General features: G+C 36.9%; 1 protein-coding gene across 1 annotated transcript in view; it reads right to left on the minus strand.

Moving 5' to 3' along the window:
* Nucleotides 1–95: 95 nt before the first annotated feature.
* ZDHHC2 (zinc finger DHHC-type palmitoyltransferase 2) overlaps nt 96–22,979 on the minus strand; it is a 40,753-nt gene continuing 17,869 nt past the window's right edge. The window contains exons 5-13 of the mRNA XM_058837636.1: nt 22,469–22,538; nt 20,827–20,859; nt 15,935–16,055; nt 15,038–15,170; nt 13,000–13,126; nt 12,738–12,830; nt 11,551–11,660; nt 11,048–11,125; nt 96–8,119 (exon numbers count right to left, since the gene is read on the minus strand). Coding sequence (XP_058693619.1) covers nt 11,085–11,125; nt 11,551–11,660; nt 12,738–12,830; nt 13,000–13,126; nt 15,038–15,170; nt 15,935–16,055; nt 20,827–20,859; nt 22,469–22,538 — 728 coding nt within the window. The 3' untranslated portion in view covers nt 96–8,119; nt 11,048–11,084. The remainder of the gene's footprint in view (nt 8,120–11,047; nt 11,126–11,550; nt 11,661–12,737; nt 12,831–12,999; nt 13,127–15,037; nt 15,171–15,934; nt 16,056–20,826; nt 20,860–22,468; nt 22,539–22,979) is intronic.

The raw sequence follows: 22,979 nt of genomic DNA on the forward strand, positions 1-22,979 counted from the left end.
GTGATTATTTAGTCAGTTCAGCTCTGTTTTGTTAGGCATGATAGTTCTTTTCTACATGCTGATTTGGAGGCATCTAACTCACTACTCCCTGACTGATTTCACATTGAGAGCAGAATTATGTTCATGGGTTTCCAGTCATTTAATTCTTACTGTCCTGAGTTGGAAGAGGGGTGATTGCAATTTACTTCTAAGGCATCCTAATCCCATTAGTACTTTTATACCATTATGCATTAGATGATGGTGACTTAAGTTGTCTTTGGCTTTAAGATAGCGATGGTGAAAGCAGCATGAATTGTTACTGTGGCCTCCAGGGAAAGTTTGCGTAGACATGGAATGAAGAACTCCTGAAGTTTGATGCATTTGCTTTAAAGTAGCAGCTTTGCCTAAAGCATATGGATACAGCTATCTGGTTAACTTGAGCAGAATGACTCTTTGAAGGACTTTAATGGGTTTTTGTTTTGAAGTAGGTTTTTAATCGAGGATCAAAGGAAGGTTTTAGAGCCTTCTGAATGTGTGCCTACAGTGAAAGTTCTAGTGCCGATGGGGATGTGCTTTTGAAGTGACTGCTGAGCATTCCATATGCTCTGCTGTGCTGTGCTTTGCTTTGCTTCCCATCATAGAATGGTTTGGGTTGAAAAGAACCTTAAAGATAATCTAGTTCCACCCCCCTTATTCTGGAGAGGGACAGACCGACCAGTATTTCACTTCAAAGAATTCTAATCTTGAGTTTTCTGCCAGTAACAAAAGCATTTTCAAAAGCCACTGGTCAGCATGAAACAGATTATGCTTTATTCTTGGTCTGATCACTGTGATCTGTTGAGAGTTGATTGCAGCTGGGGAGACATCTGTGCATCATTCATTTCCTTGGAAAAATTAGATTTAGTTTCCATTAAGGAGTGATTTAAATTGTGAATTGTAGAGATTATGAAAAAAGTAATTTCTTTTGTGTAGGACCATTATGTGTAAACTTCAGAGCCTGAAATGTGTTTCCAAAGTGGCCAGCTTTAATTGCTTTTGCAAAAATTAATGTGCAGGCACAGTTCCAGATGTCTAGACATGCACCTTTTTGTTCAGAGAGAAAAATTCTCTTTCTAGGCCTCTGCTTTTCCCAATCCATTTAAAATACACTGTTGTTGAGTAGGTTTGTCAGAAGAATTGCAGTATCAAGACCTGTTATATTTGATCTTTCTATTTTTAATCCACTTGTATTTTTGGCTTCTCGAGTCAGATGAGTGTTCCAGGAACCTTATGTTCTCTGTCACTATTTTTTTAATATATATAATTTTTATTTTAAGCATTTAGTTCCTTTCCTCATTGAAACTAGGCAAGAAGCATCCTTGAGATGGAGGAAAATAGGTCTGGAACACATTCAGAGTATTTAAGGCTTTTTCCCCCATGAATTTGTTGATGACCTATCAACTCTGACATCAATAAATTTCTCTTACCTTATCTGACTGGTTACTCCACACTTAAGAATGGTCCATTCCCTTACTCTGAAAATCCAAGAAAAGTAGCAGGAAGCCTGCATTCATGAACAAGGTGCTTCTGATTCAAGTCGAAACACAGAAAGGTGGAAGCAGGACATGAGACATTGTCAGAAGTGTGGATGAAGGGGCTGGTTTAGGACAAGCAAAGTCTATCTGAAGTTGATTCTGGTGAGGGACAAGAAAAGCTTGTACAGGGACAGCAGGAGCAATATGACACTACTGCCGAATGGGGGCAGGAGACTAACTTACAAAGGACACGTAAAAGGCCAAGCTACTCAATGTCTTCTTTGCTTTGGTTTTTACTCTTAGGACCTGCCTTTAGGCATCCCAGGTCTCTGAGATGCCTAGCAAAGTCTGGAATAAGGAAGACTTATCCTTGATGGAGGAAGATCATTAGGAATGTAAAAACAAACTGGACATAAAGTTCTGTTTTAAACTCCCAATTGGTTTTTCAACCTTGAATTAACTAGTAACTCACTTAAACCAATGTGCATTGAAAGAAAACACTTCTATACCGAAGCTGTTTTTAGAACTTCTCTGGAAGCTTAATATTCTCATGTCAATGGATTTAGGGTGGTGTGGGTTTATTGCAGTTTATTAACCTGTAAAGTAATTAAGTGGAATTTTAAACAAAACTGACTTCTCAAGAATTTTATATTACACCATGTCAGCGATGGCAAAAAAAAGCCAAAAGCCTCCAGCAGAATGGTGGGTATTTGTCTAACTACTTAAAATTGAGTTTGAACAAAATCTCACAAAAAATAAATCCCAATTTTTACACAGTAAAATCAGTTATCTCTGTGTACTTTTCTATTCATACCATGAGGTTATTCTCCTGGTATATCTGATGTTTAGTGCACCTTAATTGGTTCATGGGAGTTTGTTTTATTTTCCTCTTCCATGAGGGTGCTTACTTGGTGTTCCCTCTTGCACTACCCTCACACAGGTAGTGAAATGAAGATGATTCTCCTGCATTATTTTAGCAGTCTTGGGTTGGGAATAAATCAGCCCATTCATGCCAACTGTGAAGAGACTGGTGTTGTACTTCTTCTGCCAGCACAGATGAGGTATTATTTCCTGCCTCTGTTGCAGTAGAATTGTCTTGCCCAAGAGTGCTCTTTCCCATGCTCCCAAGACACTTGCCTCAGTTAACTGTGTTGGATAATGTGAGGGAGAACTGGAGAAAGGGGAAGGGAAGCCTTTTCCCTTCTCTGTGTATCAGGTAGAAGTTGGCAGCAGATGAACTTTTTAAGCTGCATTACAGAAAATGTGTTTTACTTTTTGTAGGACAGTGAAGCAGAGCTGGGGTTGCATTGCCTTTCTTTACTTCTCATCACGTAACAGCTGAGCTGGGCAAGCTCCCCCTTTCCTTCATTCTCGTTCCTCTGCATGCTCTGGGGAAGAGCTGTAGTATCAGTGATAGTGTTTTATATGAAGCTGTTGATTTTTTACTATTGTATCTATTTGAAATACCGGCCAGTTACATCCCTTGATATGATGGAGAAAATAACTGGAAACAAGTTCCTGTTGTTCAGGCTCTAACAGTATGTGTGTTGTCTATTTTTGCCTTTATAACAGGAACTCTTTCTTAAGTGAACTAAGAATTGTTCTATTTTCAGATTAAAAAAAAAAAAGGAAAGTGACTTCATAAACTGATGACTGTCAGGCAGTGTTGGGTCTGTTCCAGTTATGCCAATCAGTTAAACTGAGCATGCAGAGGGGGAGAAAGGGGAGAAGGCTCACAGCACACTCTTCCAACTGCTGCAGTCAAGCTATTGGGACCATCTGCTTGAGATTACACTGATCTAGGATGAAGGATGTGATCAATGCCTCAAATACTGGATTTCAGGATGACTGAGTTACTGTATTTCAGTGATGAGCGACAACTTGGAGAAATGAAGGAATTACCTATATAGAATCAACTTTGGGAGGGAGAAAAATAAAGAGAATGTAAGTGGTGATTGTACATTTCACATGAAACTCTTCTAATCTGGACTTCTAGGGAAGAAATGGAGAAGACAGAAAGAAAGATGATAAAAAATTAAAAGAAGGAACAATTGAAAAATTGCTGAGGGAACACAGCAAGGCTTTCCTTAGGTTATGTCAGATGTCACTTGCTGAAAGTTTAATCCCATAAGGCTGCTGCTTTTCCTATCCTACTGCGGGGTCACTGACAAGCAGGTGATAGATGGAAGTGAAGTAGCAATAGAGACATCCCACCACCCCCACTGCATAGCAGCACATACTTTTTTTAAATCTTGTTTTGGATGAGAATGTTTGTGTATGGTTCAATACCAATATTTTTGGAAGGATTTTAAAAACAGGATGAGCTTGGACCATATACTGCAGGTTATGTCTGAAGTGGAAGAAATAAAAGCTGCTTTCACCTTTACGTAACTGTTCCTGCAGTTTCAGAAGTCCCTAAGCCAACAGTCTCACTCCTCTCTGCACAGGAGGTGGATCCAGCACTTTCCTAAGGAAGACTTAGGAAAGGGGAAAGTCAGGCAGCTCTGAAGAATCTGGCCTGGCAGGGAGCAGAGAACCTTCATGAAGCAAAGCTGCTGTGGGTGACAGTCCTGGTTAGTAGCTTTCTTGTACATTCTCACTTCTATGGTATAAGGGGTTTAAGACAAACCGCCTCCACCCCCCTTTTTTTGGGGGGGGGGGGGGACAAAATTTCACGTTTTTGACCATCAACAGTACTCAAAGGAGTACTCAAAGCTCTGTCTGCCAGCATAAAGGCATGGAGTGTTTCACCCATGAAAGATAATAGAAGAACTAGTTCCTTTTCAACCTCTTTCAGTGTCAGTGCATTGTGAGGTGAACCTTGGAGAAGGGAAATACACCTAAAAAAGTCCAAAACTCTTGATGAAGGGGTGAGGGGGGACATTCATAGCAACTAGGTTGTTAGTGAAGCCCTAGCAGAGATGATCTGTTCAGATACACCATCACTAAAACTGCTGGTAGTGTATCAATGACTGCTACGTACATGGCATGCTGAACATGAAGCATTTATTTATGTGAGCAATACATTAACAAGTGGTAAAGTTATACACTAAATTTATGTAGAAATATATTTCCCCACACCCCTCCACACACCAGTCAACCGAACCAGGGGAAGAACTCTCAGTCCAAAGTAATAATGAAAACCAGCTCCAGCACTGCACACACTGAGACAAAGTTGTTTCCTTTCTGTAGTGTCCCTCACAAGAGATACTCAAGAACCATCTGTATTTCATACTGTGCAATATGCTCTAGGATGATCCTGCTTGAGCAGGGACCAGATAACCCCAGTGGTGTTCCCTTCCAAGCTCTGTGAGTTTGTGTTTCATTACCTGATTATCTGCCCAGCCACAGTCTACTAAAGAACTTTCAGTCTGTAACCTAAACTGGACAGTGTTTTTCTTCTCCATTTAAAGAACTAAAGTGCATAACAGCAGCTGTATCTTAACTGCTCACAAAGATTGTGTTCCATTTTCATAACAAAAATAGTTCTCTGTCAAGACTTTGAGTACTCCCTCACCAGTAGAGTATGTGTGGACTACTTCTGGTGCAGACATTTTGGGTTTGTTCTAACCTACAAATAAAAGAAATTTTTTACACATGTAGGGAGCTATGGTTCATATGACTGTTTACATATATACAAAATAAATTTAATTCTGTTGTCACTGGGACTTGGGCCCATCTGAGGAGTCTGCAGAACTCATTCAGTTTCCACTAAAGTTTGAAATGCAGTCACACCTCTAGACAAATATCAGGGATATTATTTTCTTTTTAGCAAAAAAGTAGATTAGTAACTGTACAGTAGGTAAAAAGCACTCCTTAAAAAAAATACAGAAATTACACAAAAGGCTGTAGTAAAGTGCCTAGCAAGAATATAAAGGACAGGAGAATCAGTGTAGGCAGATGAACAACATTGCATCCTTGCTACCCTGACTTCTTCACGAATTCTCCTGCCTGCATTGTAACACTGACAATGGTCAGTATGTCAAGAAGAGAATTTTTGCTTTGTTATAGAAAGTATTAGAGTTTAAAGCCGAGAGTACAGTCACATCATCAGAAATTATACTTTGGAGCATGATTAGCTCAATTTTGTCCATACTCTACACAGTGAGGACTGCCAGGAACCCTCAAAGCCAGCTGACAGTGCTATGCATGGAGATACAGCTCATGCCCATCCAGAGAGCAGATGTAGCTACAGCCCTCTGGCTTAGATCTACTCAGTGTTTACTTCTGAACTACCATCCTTTCTTTCTCCTCCCTTCATCAGTGTCTGTTTCCCATGCCTCCACCAGTTTTCTCTGAGGGGGACAGCCTCTGACTGCAACAAAACTGCAGATTATTTAGGGCTATTGTGCTTTCTGAGTATGACTTCTGAGACATGGAGAAGCCAGGCATTTCTTGATCCCTTATCCCTGTCCTTTCTCTACAATGATCCTCAGCCTTACTGAGAGATCTCAGAGCCCTGGACACAGAGAGACTGACATCTGTATTAGAGAGATCCATTTCCATGATGTGTTTTGCTGGGGAAGAATTCTTTTTATGTTTTTATGTATGTCTTTACATAAAAATATGTCGCAAGATACACTGAAGCTGAATTTCAACTTTCTACTTAGTATTTTTAAATGCATGCCCCATGAAAATCCACCCTGTGTTCACCTAACTGCATAAAAAACAAGACTCTACAAGATTGAGAACCTGAAGTGTTAAAAAATATATTTTCCCTCTCCCCCTTATCCCTTGACAAGTTTGCCTTTAAACAAACATGAATATGAGGTAAGCTGACAGAACAACACTGAATAAAGAGCTGCAAATAATCTTTTGGTTACTAGATCTCTGCAGACATCATGTAAACTGTATGCTACCTTCATGCTAGTTTAGAAAAGGTGTTCTACATCAAGGGATCCACACTCTGGCACTTCTGGCAATAAACAGATGTTTTCAGGCTGGTAAAATTTTTAGATTTAAAAAAAAAAGTAAAATAAATATATTTTCCCTCACTAGAGAAAAAAAAAAAAAAAGCCACATTTTGCTACACCAGCTATCACTTAAGTTGCAAACCCAAGAAAGACAAATTTTGAAGTTACCTGCTGGTAGAAGAGTTAATGATAGTATCTTTTGCTTTCAGAATTATATCACTTAGTCCTGCTGCCAGTTCCATAAACAAATGACTAGCATCTTTATACTGTGAACCAACCTACTAAATAACTCGGGTTTGATAATAAAAGCACTTTCCTCTTTCAACTGAACTCAGCATAGTCTGAGAGATTTTCACCTTTCTTTTTAGAGTCCTCTTTTTATCTAGCCCCCTAGAAAGCATAACTAAATTCCTCCTAAAGTTGTTTTCAGAATAAAAATTTGCGTTTAAATGTAAACACTGATACCATAAATATAGTGTATACAAAAGGCACAAGACAATTAGATTTTTGTTGCTAAAACTCCCTTGACTTTGAAAGCCAAAAATGCCTCTTTTATTCTGGTCAGTAAACTCTGATCCTAAGAAAGCTGCTAGCTCCTAACTTAATTGAATGGGATTTCCTATGTGCAGCAGCTTGGCTTTTTGGTATTGCAATCAAAAGTCCATTTTCCTGTAAATGCAAATATCACAAGTTATAACAGTCTCCTTGACTGTACATGGTATTCAGTAAGTTATTCAGTAAGAAAGGCAGTGTCTTGAAGAAAAAGTGAAGAAAGAAATCTGAGACAAATACTGATTAATAGAAAATTAGGAGCTTGAAAGACAATGGCCCTCGGTAACTAACAGGTCGGTAAAATACCTTTTGGATCTAAGTTCAGGGCCAACATTTGCTTCCCAAAGGGGTAAGAGCTCTAAATGGGAAAATAAAATCCCATTTCATAGGGCTATTCTGTGACACTTCCATCAAAATCCCCAGCTGGCCAATTTCATTTACATATTACCCGTCTGAACACAGGCTTTTTATCGCATCACCGAGGAGTGGCCCACTCTAGCATTCAATTAACCAAAGGATTTTTTTCCTTCTCAACAACTTTTCAAATTATTGGTAGTGCAGATCTGAGGGAAAGCAGAGCTTTTACAATAATGTTTTCCAAAAAATGTTCCAAAAATAGTCAAGACACTTAGGTCTTATCTTCAAAAATTGCTTATCAAGGGCTCAAAAGAAAATACAGTCCACCAAGCAATTAAACTGTTCCTAATCAACACTGGCTGTTCTCCCCTCATAAAGCCAGTAGTGCAAAAATTTGATTTTAAAGTCAACTACTTACAATTTGAATTAAAAGATAGATTTTCAAAACCAAGCCAAGAACACGAACTGATAGTAAGGGGGTCACATTTTTCTTGTGCTGAATATCAAAGTAAAACCAGCCATTGAATTTTTACAATTGTAAACGCAGACTCTTCTTTTTATCCACTTTCTAGTACTCAGTCATCCTTCACCATTCAAACCCAGTAATTTTAAGTTGAAACATCCTTTATATGGTTCAGAAGTAGTGTGTTTAGTTTCGTGTTTCAAGCAGTGACATGGAGACAGCTAATCATCTGTCAGTTTGTTTTCTGAGCACATCCATAGAGGAGCAGACAGGAGCAGCTGGCCAACAGGGCTGATACTTGGAAGAATGCATCTTCCTTCCAACAACAGCTTGTTCTTGAACTGGAACAGAATATTAATCACAAAACACATTATTAGAATCAAAGAACACTTAAAAAATATTGTAACGAGTCTCATGAACTTGAAGGGAAAAGTGACTAAGAGCAGAGTGAAAATCCCACCCTGAAGAGGAACCCAGTAAGACTGTTCACAGATATGCTATCAATCCACTTCAGAATGACAGTGATAAGTACTGACTACACAGCAAGCAGGCCACCAGCTTATAAAATGGCAAGAGCTATTTTTACAGTACTTTCAGATACCAACATAATTAAAAAACAATTCTCTATTACATTAGTGTAAACTACATCTGGCACTTTTGGTAATTAGTCCTCTGCTGAAATATGAAGGATTATAGGATATAGGATGTTGAACAGATCCTTTGGTGGGACAGAAATTCTAATTCTAACACATTGGCAGGGGCTGCAGACTGTATTTTTCATATCTGAGATGAAATTGCTTGTTTTTGTTGTGGTGACTTCAGCAGCTCTATTAGAAGTATTTTATTCAATTCCTAAGAAGAAATATAACTCATATATTGACAATAATGCAATGAAGTTAAATGCAAAGTAGCTAAAAGAAGTTTTTATGTAATGGTTCTTATTCCAGCAACTGTTTGTCACACATATGTAGACGGTAATCTATCTTTTTTGTTACTTCTCCAGAAAGTTTTAACTGCCACACAGAAATATCTCAGAGCTAAGGGTACATCCAATCTGGTGCTTATGCTCATGCCAGAGAATTGCCAGGCCTTACTACCCTTCTGAAAGTGCATGAATCCAAGTGAGGCAAAACCAACTTCCAGGAGCCCCTTAATGTGACTTTAGACTTACTCTTTGGAACATAACCTCCTCTGAAAGTAGTCCCTCCTTAAAACACCACATTTCAAAACAGATGCTTCCAAAAAGAAAAAACAACTCCAAACAAAGCCCCCAAACCCCACAGAATGAAATAATCAGACTGCAAACACAACTCTTTCTCAGACTGGATTAAAAGAAGAAAAGAATTTAACAGGAGCACAAGATGTTTATCAAGCTAAACTGATGGGAAAACCCACCCACTTTTAACATCTTTAGAACAGTCACAGACCACATTTGATATTCAGAGTAATCTGACTGACAAAAGTTCCAATAAAATGTACACACACTCTTCAAAGAAATATTAAAGTTTAAAAGCTATTACTTAAGTAAATAAAGTGTTAGAACTTCAGAAAGTAGAACTCCAACCTGATAAAACTATTTGCAGTTAATGGTATTTCTGTAACAACCCAAGAATCTGTTTCTTTGAAGTCTGTCTCCAGTATTTTACTCTTAATTAGGGATGATACGTAAGACATTACACTAACTGAAGGTAAGTAATTCAGTCTTTTCCAGAAGCTGTTGTTTTGTTGAAAGAACTGATGGATTAAACAGTGCAGAAATGCAATATTTTACATTTTGAACAAAGGGTTTGAATGATATTGTGTATGATATTTTAATAGAATGTATATTCTATTAAAATATCATACACAGAGCAGTGAAAATTGCAGACACTGTCTGAGTTTCCTTCGCTCAGCTCTTTAACTCTGTTCATCTGACACCCACATTTTCAACACCTCTAACACTTCACATCATCATCAAGTTTGCAGATGTACCTATATCTGGAACTGTGTCTTCATCACTGAACACAAAACCAGAATGTAAGGGCCAAGAGGTTTTTAAATTTCTCTTGTGAACCAAACTGAACTTTAGGGGACTTTTTGGTACAAGCTATGGGCCCATCTGCTGGTATCTGCACACCTACTAGTTTTAAAATCTGCCTTGGCAGTGCAAAACCATTCCCAATGGGCATAGAAACAATCACTGCAGTTCCCTGATGACTTTTCATGCCTTTCATTTCTTCCATGAGGGACCACGAGCAACCTCACAGCCATGACACATGTCCAAGAATCGTATCACACATAAATGAAGGACATTGACTTGAGACACATTTTCAGGATGACGGAAAAGGTGCTTCCAGCAGCAGAGAAGAAATGACTTTGCTGGAACAGCTCCTCCATACCAATCATTTGGTGTGCAGAAATTCTTAGGGTTGGAGTCAAATTTTTTATACAATTTTAAATACAAAATAATATAATTCTGTAAGTTTTGGTGGAGTTAGCTATATTCAAGTACTAGAGTTAATATGATGATTGTGCTCATTCTCCACAACCCAGGTAAAGGTCAACTCCTGTTAGGCACCTAACAGAATTTACTAGCTGCTTCTCAAACCTGCTTTCTGAGAAGTCTGTGTTGCAAGATATCAATGCAAGAAATCAAGAAAATCTCAGCAGTTTTTGACAACAGGTGATTAAATGCTGAGGAAGTCACATGGACATCTTTTGTCTTCAGTAGACAGCATGTTTTTGCTATTAAATAGGATGCATCTCAGTATCTGACCAGAGCAAGACACTAATAGCTTATATATTAGACTAAACCCTTTTATGCTTCATCATTTCATATACTGTTACCTGTTTTAGGAGACAAAGCTATGATCTTTCTATTCAGTGTTAAGAATCAGCCTAATTTTCAAACTTAGTGTTACAAATATTGGCTGAACAGCTTGAATACTCACAATTTCAGTATATTTCTAAAGAAAGGGAATAACAATAATAATAATAATAATAATAATAATAATAATAATAATAATAATAATAATAATAATAATAATAATAATAATAATAATAAGTCAATTACCTAAACACCAATGAGTATAAAGATTAAACTAACTTGCAAACATGACTCATCAAGAAATAGGTTTAATTTAAAACTATGAATTCACGTGCTAATACACATAGTAAAAGAATTAATTGAAGAAAATAGATACGAAGTGTTCTAGTAATTTTCTTTTGTGCATTCTTCAAATGGTAAGGATCATCGAATAAAATATTAAATACAGAGAATATTAACATACCTTTCCTTGCACATTCAGATGTTTCTTTTAAGGGAAATTAGGTTTCATTTTCCATGGTTAACGCAGGATTACTCATACCTTAAAAGACAAAAAAATAGTATTCCCACAGGAAAAGGTTTCATGTCTATTTCAGCAAATAATACAACCTTGAATTAACAACCATTTTAATGTCATTACTCTAATACCAAGTCTAGTCCCGTCCCATGTCTATCACATAGCTTTTCACTAGCTACAAATAGGTGTCACCTCTTTATAAGCAATTTGCTTCTAAAGGTGCTATCAGGCCTAGCTTAAAAAATAATTAGCACCTACTAGTATCAGTGTTCTGATATCCCTTGGCCAGGTTTAACTGCAGCTTGACACACAGAACTCCCTGCAAGCATGTATTTAAAAAAACTGTCCTGAATTTTGGTTCATGAATACAAGCCATGTGACTGTGGTCATTGTTACACTATATTCTCCAAAACTAGTTTACACAGCACAAATCATTGCAGCCTCCTTACCAACTTTGCCCTTTTCAGCCTTTGCAGCAGTTTCTGACCAAGATGGTGTATCTGTAAGTAGGTGGCTCTGGGAATCACGCAACGGCTTTGCAGGAAACAGATGGTTCTCACTGTAGTGCCGATAAAAAGAACATTAGTGAACTGCAGTAATTTTTCATCATCTTACCACACATTACAAACAGCTTGTCATACACAGTATTTTCCTTACCTCACCTTGCTTCTTGTCTGATGAATCACTACTTTTTATCATTACATACATTACACTGTAGTTGTCACAAGTGCAAGCACAATCTAAAAAGCACAGGGATTTTTACTTGGACAGCTATTTTATAATAATACATGTACTTCAGCCCCAAATGCACTCTTACCTATATTCCTCTTCACTACAACAAACTTAACATGATAAATAGTGGAGAGAACATCTCCAAAATCTCTTTCCTAATGTAAGCTACAGAATGCTGGGATAAGATAAAACGTCAGTAAACAGCTAGCTGAAATGTCATATATTTCTTCTATGAATAAAAGATTGTCAGTATGATTCCATTATCATTTCTTAGCCACATATTCCCTACACTGATCACATTTTCATTACATAAATGTTTCAAAAAAGATGCAATATGAATTTATTTAAAGGAGACTGTGCATACTTTTCACACTTTAAAGATGTCACGTCCATTAAGGATGAGAATTAATAAAACATGTTCTATTATCAGCAGAAACAACACTTAATATTCAGCTTCCTGCCCTCTGGCCCAAGTGCCATTAGGGATAATTCCCTTATATGAAGCAGCTTTCACCAGACAAGAAAAAGCAGGTGTCCCTCAAAAGCCATGCAAGTCTGATTTGTATCACAGGCAGAATGACTAACCATCTCATATGTATGCACAAAGAATACTGCTGGTAGTGATTGTTAGGCAGGTGTGAAAAATTCAGGTCCTGGGATGCCACTGAACCGAGACAAAGCACCAAGGGGGAAAAAAACCCATCCCCCCTCATTTCCATAAATTTAAATATAAATCTGAGTATTACCTGATTTACAGCTTAACTGTTAAAATTTGACTTGGATTTATTAAAAGAATACTCTTCATTTGCTTGCCACATTTAAGTATGCTATACGTTGTTCTGTTTATGTGTGTGCAGGAAAAAAAAAATCAACTATTTGAAATGGGTAACAAAAAGCAGATTACTTTTTGGATGTTGAATTAAGTCCACCAGGCGTGGAAGCTTGCTCAGGATCCTGATTAACAAGGCAAGTTGGAAAGGAGCAACCATCCCCTAAACTGAAAAAGTCAGAATTAGTGTCATACATAAAAAAAACCTCTCAACTTCTTAGAACTTTTTTTATTCAAGTATTACTATATCTTATTTCAAAAAACTAACCATCCCCCAAACTCTCAGGATCCTGGTTATTTAACAGCTTAAACAAATGAAGCATTAGGAACAGCATACCTTGAAAACACAGGCAGCAACCAGTATTTCTTCTCATCACCAAACACCTGCCTTAGGTTTTTGCTGAAGCCCAGGCTAAAGCCATTCTTATCTGTTCTGTGACGAAATATGGGAGCTCTGAATACCTCTTAAAATAAAAAGATTAATTAGACCTCTTTGCAGGTTAGCACATTTAAGTCTCCCACCAGTACTTAGGCAATTGCACTGTGGGTACCACCACCCAAGAGGAAAGGCTGAGAAATGCCAGTGCCCAAATGACTGGGAACCTGAGAACGAGCACACTCTTGGAAGCCAAAGTCAGTGCTACACAGGCACTGTGCGTGTGGAGCAAGTCCAATGGCTGAGGAAAGGTGAAAGTCACCCTCACACTCCTCCCTCATCAAGGCAGGGAATAGTGAGGAACTCAAGTCTTTAAAAAAGCATGATATGTTTATATGAAAATTTCAGCATGCGACTATACCACAGATAGTGTTCAAGAAAGAAAAACCTAAACAAAGGGTTTATGATAGAAAAAGTAATGTAAAAAGAAGAAAAGGTTAACTTTAGTAGTAAGACTTTCACACACTGGGGTATGAAAATACTGTGTGTTTTTACCACTGCATTAAGAAACATTTTTGCTCATAGACCCAGATTATTCCCCCTGGCCATCCAACCTAAATTTCTGGAGAAGAGGGCTAAATATAGCTTCAAGTGTTGCAAAGTGCCTGAGGCAGAAATTTTATTCACCTTCCACCAAGCAACTGATAGCCATTTAATTCCATTAATTGGCTGTACATAACAGGCAAGCTCTGATGGCCTGACAGTACAGGCCCCACAAAGCATGTCAGAACCATGCTGAGACTGTCCTTCTGCAGTCAGACCTTAGCTATGAACTGCTGGAAATGACCTTCCACGTGCAGTGTGCATTCATTTACAATGGGTTTTAAAGAACGGGGAAGGGAAAATGGGGGCACCCTTTTAAATACCCCTATTAGGAAAGGAAAACAGCTCCCAGGATGATTTAAGCACAGTCACACTTAAAGCTATCATGGCTTCATTACCAAATTACTGAGTTTTTAGGGCTTCACATATTGAGCAATCTCCTAAAGTAAAATGGGAAGAGACACCCGGATCTTTTTGAGTAACTTAAGTATGCAGGAAACATGTTATACCAGTATGGGATTCCATTTGTTTTGAAAACACTAAATGTTGAATTAGAAGTGTAATGTATTATGACTACCTCTGAACAAAGCTATTGCATTAAAATTTTAAGATCAGTTTATAAACAGAAGGTTAATTTATTCTGTTCAAATTAGCATCTTTAATAAAACTTTTCTCTACTTACACCTAGACAGAAATTAATACCAGTAAAAAATTGTTCAAAGTCAATGATTTGTTAGAAAAATGAAGAAACTCAAAAATCCTAGAGGAAATCTTGAAGTAAACAAGCTTTCTTCCAGTGATACAGATACCTATTTTCAAAGTTTTCCATTAATCACCAAAATCATCATAAACAAATCCTAAGAGAACTGGGAAAAACAGGTTAATTCAGTGGCCTAATTTAAATTGGTTTACGTCAACAGGAAAGTGCTTAGAGATTTAGAAATTTTAATGACTATATTGCAAATTGGCATTATTAGTCCAGCATGCAGTAGAGAACAGGCACTTCAGTATTCTAGTCTTTATTTATGTATTAAGTTTTGTGATCAGACACGTGTGCATTCAAGCATTACATGTATAAGCATGTAGTAGTCCATCTAACATTTATTAGAAATTTATCTTAATTTTATTTTAATTTTTTTAGTTTATTCAGTTTCTATTAACAAACTGTGGGTGGAAAGCAGCAAGAGGAAGAACGTTAAGTTTATTAATGACTTGGCCCTTTGGGGCAAGAGAGAAAGAGTCAAAATTTCCAGAGATCAGAAGAACTCAGGAGTATTCTAACCAAGATCCAAGGAACCTGTGTAGAATTACCCACTTCCTCCACTACCCCCATGCATATAAGATACATTTATTATCTATTTTTTGCTGTCGAACACTAAGCATTAAATCCACTTACCTAATGTAGATTTATTCTTGCTGACAAGCCAACAGTGATACCCAAAGAGAGAAGACAAACTGACAGAAAACATAGCTGCAGCAAAGAATAAAAACATGATGTGGAACTTGGCTTGAGTATCAGGAAGGCCATTCTAAAAATTAAAAAAAAAATGCCATTAGAATTGGGGAAATAGCTGTTTCATTTGATTATTAATCATCCTCTATTCAGCCAAATCAAATTCAGCACACAGACAAATACACCACACAGCAAGAATATCAATAAATGGATTATACACTTTCTATGTACAGACAGCCATGCAATTAGGTTGGTGACAGCATCTAAGTTAAAGAAATAGGCCCTTTTTTGGGAAACTGGAAATACTGAGAGCAAGAACCTGAAATTTAGGTCTGAACTTTGAAGTGTCTTTTAGAGAAGAATAATTTGTAAAAAATGAAGGCTATGATTATATATATAGGCTATACTTTTGTACATGACATTAGGAGATACCAGTTTATGAAGTAATGCCTTGGAATCACAGAATGCCTTGGCTTGGAAGGGACCTTAACAATCATCTAGTTCCCAACGCCCCACCATGGACAGGGGCACCTTCAACCAGACCAGGCTGCTCCAAGCCCCATCCAACCTGGCCTGGAACACTTCCAGGAATGGGAATCAGTAACTTCTCTGAGCAACCTATTCCAGTGCCTCACCACCCTCACAGTAAAGAATTCCTTCCTCATACCTAATCAGTATCTGCCCTCTTTCAGCTTAAAGCCATTTATCCTTGTTCTACCAATACATGCCCCTGTAAAAATGTCTGTCCTTAGATTTTTTTAGGTCCCCACAGAATCTGAGGTTTCTTGCACAGCAGTAACTTCACACACTTAAAGACAGTTTGTAGATCTAGGTACTTACTGTCCAAAACTTGATAAAGTACTGCAAATCTGTTGCAGCAATGAAAAGGCAATACAGTAGCGAGTAAGCCAAGAAGAGAAGAAAAAATTTGTAATTGGAGAATCCTACACAGTTGTTCACCCTGATAAAAACAAACAAAAAAACATGTAAAAATAAAATGTCATGAAAGTTTTCCTTGCTTTCATCCAATCAATTTAAATTCAACTTATTTACTCTAAAAAAATTTATACCAGCATGTAAACAATTTTTTACTTCTGATCTCTGATGCCTTAAGCTACTGGAATGGATTTAGTTTCAATCCTCAAATTAGCATAGTAACCCAAATCAAAACACCACCACCACAAAAAAGCCCAAAGAACTTCACCAGGTAACACCTCTTTCAACAGCTCACTGAAATCAAATTTTTACTTATGGTATGAAGTTTGTTCTCATCACAGCTGATGTAAATGTGATTGCAGGTAGCTATTTTTTTTTTAGTTTGCAGGTGTTACACCACTAGATATACTGCATGTCAACTGGGAGAGTAACATGCCAGGAACTGAAACTTGACTGAACTTTGTGAGAATAAAAGCAGTCTAATTTAATCCAGATCCTCCTTCATTAATCATACTATATACTTAAAACTTCCATATTAAAAAACTTCTTAGTAAAATTCTCAAACTATGAGCATTCATAGGAGACTCCTAAAAATATTTATATTTACATCAAGTAATGAGAGAAATGCTACTCTGGAATAGAAAACATTCCCTATCAGTGACAACATGACAGAGAATAATATCTAAAACATATCTAAATATTAAAATAAATTTCATTTTATCATTTTCACTTATGGGCCTTAAGATCACCTGTCTCCCATTTGTAAAGATTTTCATACATGATAATGAGCAACTAGTATACACTATGATCATGAGGGTGCATTTAGCACCCTTTAGTAGCTTCCCATTAGAGAAAACATATTAAGTATTATGAATTTTAGAGCTCTATTAAACAAATAATGATATTACACTCACCAAATGAAAAAAATATTGGAGTGCTCCCCACGGGCACCTCATTGGTAAACTGCTTCCTCTTTTATTTGGTTGCATTGAGAAGCTAATCAAAGTTATCTTTGCACTAACCTTGACAGAACTCTTCATATGAGTTTAAAAAAACCTGATTCTGCTGTCAGAAACATCAGCCAAATAAGAGAAGACTATATCCATAAAGAAACTTGTGTATTGATAAATAATTTTCAAAAAAAAAAATAAAAAATAGAAGAATGTGTGGTGAGGCTCAACTTCAGCTTCCAGAAGTGCAGGACGAGTCACCACAATTATTCCCTTCTTTAGGGAGATGGTGATGGTTAAAGGCAGAGGACATGCTAATCAGGTAAGGGCAAAATCTTAAAATAGCAAAGAAATTTTCACTGTACATTACTGTTACCCATTCTCAGGGTGGGTAGCAAGTTGGGTCAGATTTTGTTTTAAATTTTGTTTAGACAAAACATAACACCTTGGTTAAACATAAATTTTGCACTGTCATTTAAACATGCAGCAATAGCTAAGCATTCACATTAACTACAGCTAAGTACTCACAACAGATTGATCTAATTAAGAAAAGATATATTTGTAAGCTCATCATTATTCTTACCGAAAAAATATAAAATTCTCCACAGTGAAGTGGGTTTTTTCATAATATATGTCCAAGTAGGGAACTCCATGATAAACTGCAAGCAATTCTGGTTCAAGTTTTCTACAATAATCCTACTTTCCTTTCATGCTACTTGTTTTTGAGCTTTCTTACTTAAGACACTGCTTGATGTGAGAAAAGAAATATCAAGTGAAATGTTATTCCCCGAAGATGAAGTTTTTTGAATCTAAGATAGATTTACTTCTGTTGTTTTGCACGTGGCAAATGGAACATGATACACATGTCAAAATAAACTTGCATAAATTATTATGCTCCCTTTTGACAAGGCCCCAGACTGCAGAGGTGTCACTGGAAAAGAACAGTTCATCAAAAGATTGAAGAGAAAGTAAACACCAAGGTTTTGTAATTGTATTGTTTGAGCATGCAGTATCAAATCTTAAACCTCAAGAACAGTGGTTAGATTTGAAGTCTAACATTTCTAAGAAAAACAGATAAATATACCAGCAAATGGCTAAATAACGGTATGCTATTGCAGCAAAACATTCATACAGTCAGAACAGTCCAGAATAACAATTTGGATTACAGCTAGCATTTTAAATGCTCCATTTTCAAGTACAAAAAGAATATGTATTATTCCTGTCTGAGGGGTTAGTTTACTGAAAATGGCAGGCAAAGAAATAATTTCCAAGGCATTGAAGGTGATGCAACCCAGTTAACAAAAAGCATCACAGAATCCAGGAAATGCTAACTATTTGGATTACTCAAAAGATAAAGCAGAGATGTTTTGAGTTATTCCTAAGGTGTTCCTAAATGCACCTTGTTAGTACTAAGAGTGATATATACAAACAGTATTTTTGGTGATGCCTCAAGCCATTGGTTCCCACCTCCAGCTCCATTTGTACATAGTGAATAGCAGCAGCACTAGAAATCACCAATGCATCACTTACACATTTCAGAGTAGTTAGTGGCAGTTAGCATTAAATATTTCTGTTTACCACAGCGCTCCCATTAGCACAAGAGTGACAGCCAAAACAAAGACTCCCAGAGAGCAGAAGACAGCTGACTTGGGGCTAGGACATGACAACCTCTCATTACCTCTGCCTTCTAAAAGCTTCGTCTTACTTTCCACAGGTTATTTTTACTCCTCCTCTCTCCAGAAATCCTTCTCCTGGCAGAATATTAAATTAGAGCTAGCTCTCATTGCTGTTTCCCTGCTCTCCCTCCTTAAGCTTCACCTGAGTTCTTTCCCCTTTCCTTCCCACCCAACTTGCTCCCATCAAAAAATCACAACGTGAAAAGCAAAGCAAAACCTAGTGATGTTCAGAGAGGCTAAAACCCATCCATTATATTGAATTGCACCCTTACTTTTGTTGGCAAGATAATCATATATATTTTCCTAAGAACCTTCAAACATGGGTCTTTACAGGAAACTATAAAGCTTGATCAGCACATCTGCAGTATTTCAAAATTTTTTTATCTCTTCCACAGTTATTTTCTTTAGGGTGAGCAAGGAACTGTGCACATCTGCTCAAATCAGGAAAAAATGCACAATACCTCTTTTTCTACTGCAAAAGGAACATCTCTCCAGGAAGTATTACACATCTTTCAATTACCTTCTCTATTTTATTTTAGTTTTTGCACTCATTGTTTATTAGATTAAAACCAATGAGCAGTGTGCATACTCTCTCAAACTGGGTATGGTTATGTTGTTAGATTAAAAAGAGTGCAAACACGTATAGTAAGCAAACACTACTGAGAGGAAAACAGAATATTTCTAGAAGTTTCTGCTCTAGTGAAATAACACTTCACTGTCCCTTTATACAAAACCTAAGCAGTGTTTACGATTTGTTATTTGATACAATGGATTTTTATTCTGAAATTGAAGCTAACATGAAGAACATTTTCATGTAAATGTCTTAAGACAGAAAAACACAAAACTCCCTAAGAGACCACAAACCTCATAAGAAGTGTTTATAATACTGAGTATTACTAGTCATATCAAGACTTTTCACTGCTATTTTGTCAGGAATAGCCTAGCAACTGTTTTTCTTAGAGCATTCAACAAGGCAGCTATTAAAAAGCTGAAAAAAGGAAACTGTCTTTATTGTTCTAAGAAATTTATTCCACATTCAATAGTTTTACCTGTTTGCTTTGTTGTGGTCTTGTTTGTGGGTTTTTTAAAGAAGCACACTACTAACACTGAACATGATTAACTTTCATATGCTCATTATCCCTACAGCAAAAAAACTCTACCCTACACAAATAACTATTTCTTTCAATTGTATCCACCATGTAGAAGCAAAAGAGGACGAGATGCTTCAAATCAAATTACATTATGGCAGATGCTGTAGTCAGGACCAAGAGAAACAGGCGGAGCCCAGCACCACCCCACCCTGCTCCAGGACAAAGCCTCCTCTTTACTAGAATTCGATATAAAAAAGTGTCAAAACAACTGCTTAGAACCATCTACCATTCAGTTTGTCCAACACAGAGGATTCTACTTTTCTGATCATTTTATATGGTGAAGAACTGCCTTGTACCACTCAATCCTCTAAACTCAGACCTTACTAAGCAACTATCTTCAATAATTTCTGTGAGATACATCTGCCAAATTGACATAAAACTAATTACACATCCTGTCTATCGACTGGTTCCAAGGGCTGCTAAGAAAAGACAGGAGAACAAAATCACTGTGTGGGCTGACACGGCAGCAAAACAAGGGAGGGTGGGAGGCAGCGGGGAGAAAGAACGAAAGAAAACAAAGAACCCATAAAACTCGAAGTGGTAACTTGGTGTTTCCAGCAAGCCCACTTCAGCTGTCCTGGGAGCTTCGGTTAAAGGAACCAGGCACAGCCTTGCCCTTTCATTTTAAACCTAATATAGCACCTCACACTTCAATGCACCTCACACTTCAACTAAGGCACACTAATACTCAATCTCTATGAAGAAAAGATGCAGTTCTTAAAAGAAGTTCTCACTGATCTGAAGTAGACTAAAGAATACTACTTCATTCATACTTGTAAAAAAATAAAGTGGTACCTAACTCAAAGGTCCAAGCAAAATGATAAATTAACAAATTCTTTCTGTATGTCATAACTAGGAAAAGAGGACATACAGTAAATAACTCCAACAGTTCTGCAAGACCAGTAACCTCACACATTCCTAACTCTAGGAATGCTGAAGCATCATCATCATGGCAGGCCCCACAAAAGTGTATTTTACCAAATCTGAACATAAGAAAAGAAAACCAATAGTACACTCACCAAGGGCAGTGATGATCCATTTTTAAAATGCATCTTGAAAAAGCCCCAGCAGAATTCCAAGCATCACCAAAAGACAGAAGAAAAAAATAATTGTCAGGAGCAAAGTAACATGCCAGATTTAAATTATTTACGTACAGATTCAGAATTACCCATATTTCCTATATGGTATTTAATGTATTTAATAAATACATCTATTTAAATTCACATAATACAGTTTACCTGCAAGTGAACTACAGAACTGGCAGATAAGCCAAACTGAAAACATTTGATACGTCAAGAACTTAGGATGTAAGAAAATGCAATCTATAGGATTTGGTCGACTTTAGCATTTGGTCGTCAATCTGAATAGGATTTTCAACTACTGTTTATTTTCTGGCAGAGCCTTAGAAACTGGGCTAATTCAATTATTATGTAGTCATACAACTAAATATATTTCCAAGAATATGGTCTGTTTCTATAGAAATGTATACATCTTTCTATGCAAATAGACAAGGTTTTTAAGGGCTTACCTTGTATGAAAAATCCCAATCACTTTTGCAATTAATCACTCTCCGTTAACAAAATGTTCACAAGAAAATCAGATATGATTGAAATGAGGAAATTTTGGTAATGTAAGGACAAAATAAAGGTATTCTACAAAACATGTTAACTAACTGCATCCTGAAAATTTCACTCACATTTTGTAGGATTACAAGTCACCTTTTTTCTTCACTAGAACCCCACATGACAATGTTCCTATCTTACACTGCAACCACCATTTCATACAACACAACCAACATGCTCTTCCTGCCTCAACTCCGTCTCTCTCTCAGTGCCTCTGCCGCCTTCCTGGACAAAACAATGTCTTCTCCAACTCACAATCGTGTTGGAACCTTTGATGAGCTGAAGAGTATTTGGAACAGTCTTAAAGCTAAGAATAAATCACCCTCTGAAGAAGTGTCCTCTCTCAAAGTTAGATACATAAAGTATTGGGGGGCAAGAGTGAAGAAACACACAGACATCCAAGCTAACTGGAGAAGGGTCAGAGAGAACACCCAAAAGGAAGATTAAATCAGAAAGCAATCAGACTTCTGGAGAGTATGGATAAGAACTTCCTTTTGTGTGAGACAAACAAGAACTTAATTTTAATTTTATGGCCTCAGTTAGAAAAGGGAAAATGCTTGCCTGTTCCTTTCTTTAAACAAAAGTAACCTGCAAGTTATCCAGTAAAAAAATAGGCTATTAAGTTTATTACCTCAGGTAAGATGTAAGTGACATCATGATTAGATTGAGATGGATAGTGATGTGTATTCAGATTCTAACAAAAAAAGCACATTTTTTTTATCAGCTATTTTTGGTTATATTGTTACAGAAAATTCTTTAATAGTATTCATAATTTTTAACCATTATGTAAAGAATGTGTAAAACCATGTAATCCAAGCTAGCATTGAGGAAGTCATGAAATGAATTAGACTAAGCTATAGACTTCCTTAGAAATAAGTGAATAAAAACTAAATCAAAGAAAAAGAAAAGCTAAGGGGAAAAAAGTGGATCTGCCAAAATATGAAGCCTGAAAAATCTATTCATAAAAAATAAAAGCTTCTGTGCTAAGAAAGGAAAATTGCTTAATTCAAAAAATCACTTATTTAAAAAATATTCTTACTTGTCGCATACTGAACAGTGATGGCAACGATCTGGTTTTACAAGATGGCATCTGTCACAGTATCTGATTGCTAAAGAAAAAAGTTCCAAGATTAGATTTCAATGTACAGTTCCACTTTTTGATTTCTGAAGTCTGTGCAGAAGTAAATACTATCAGCTCAGCCCAGCAGAACCCCCAGGAAGGCATTTCAGCATGATCACAGTCAGTTGCAAATACCAAAGCATTCTTCAACTACTTGCAATGCTGAATCTATCAGACCCCAAAAAGCTCAGTTTTTGCAATCTCTGCTAATCATAATAATCTTTTTTTTTTTTGTTTCCAAGCCTTTTAGCTCTGCCAAACAACTAACCAACAAAACCCACAAAACCCTCACTAGACTGGAAAAATGTTAAAGTCTGTTCAACAATATAGCTATTTTAAGCTATTATTCTAAAAGCTTTAATTTATTATGTGAGATTATCTCTTGGATTTGCTTAGCTAGCCAGCATTCAAAACCTGACAATATGAGTAG

Source organism: Poecile atricapillus, chromosome 4 (assembly GCF_030490865.1).
Source record: "Poecile atricapillus isolate bPoeAtr1 chromosome 4, bPoeAtr1.hap1, whole genome shotgun sequence".
Lineage (NCBI taxonomy): Eukaryota > Metazoa > Chordata > Aves > Passeriformes > Paridae > Poecile > Poecile atricapillus.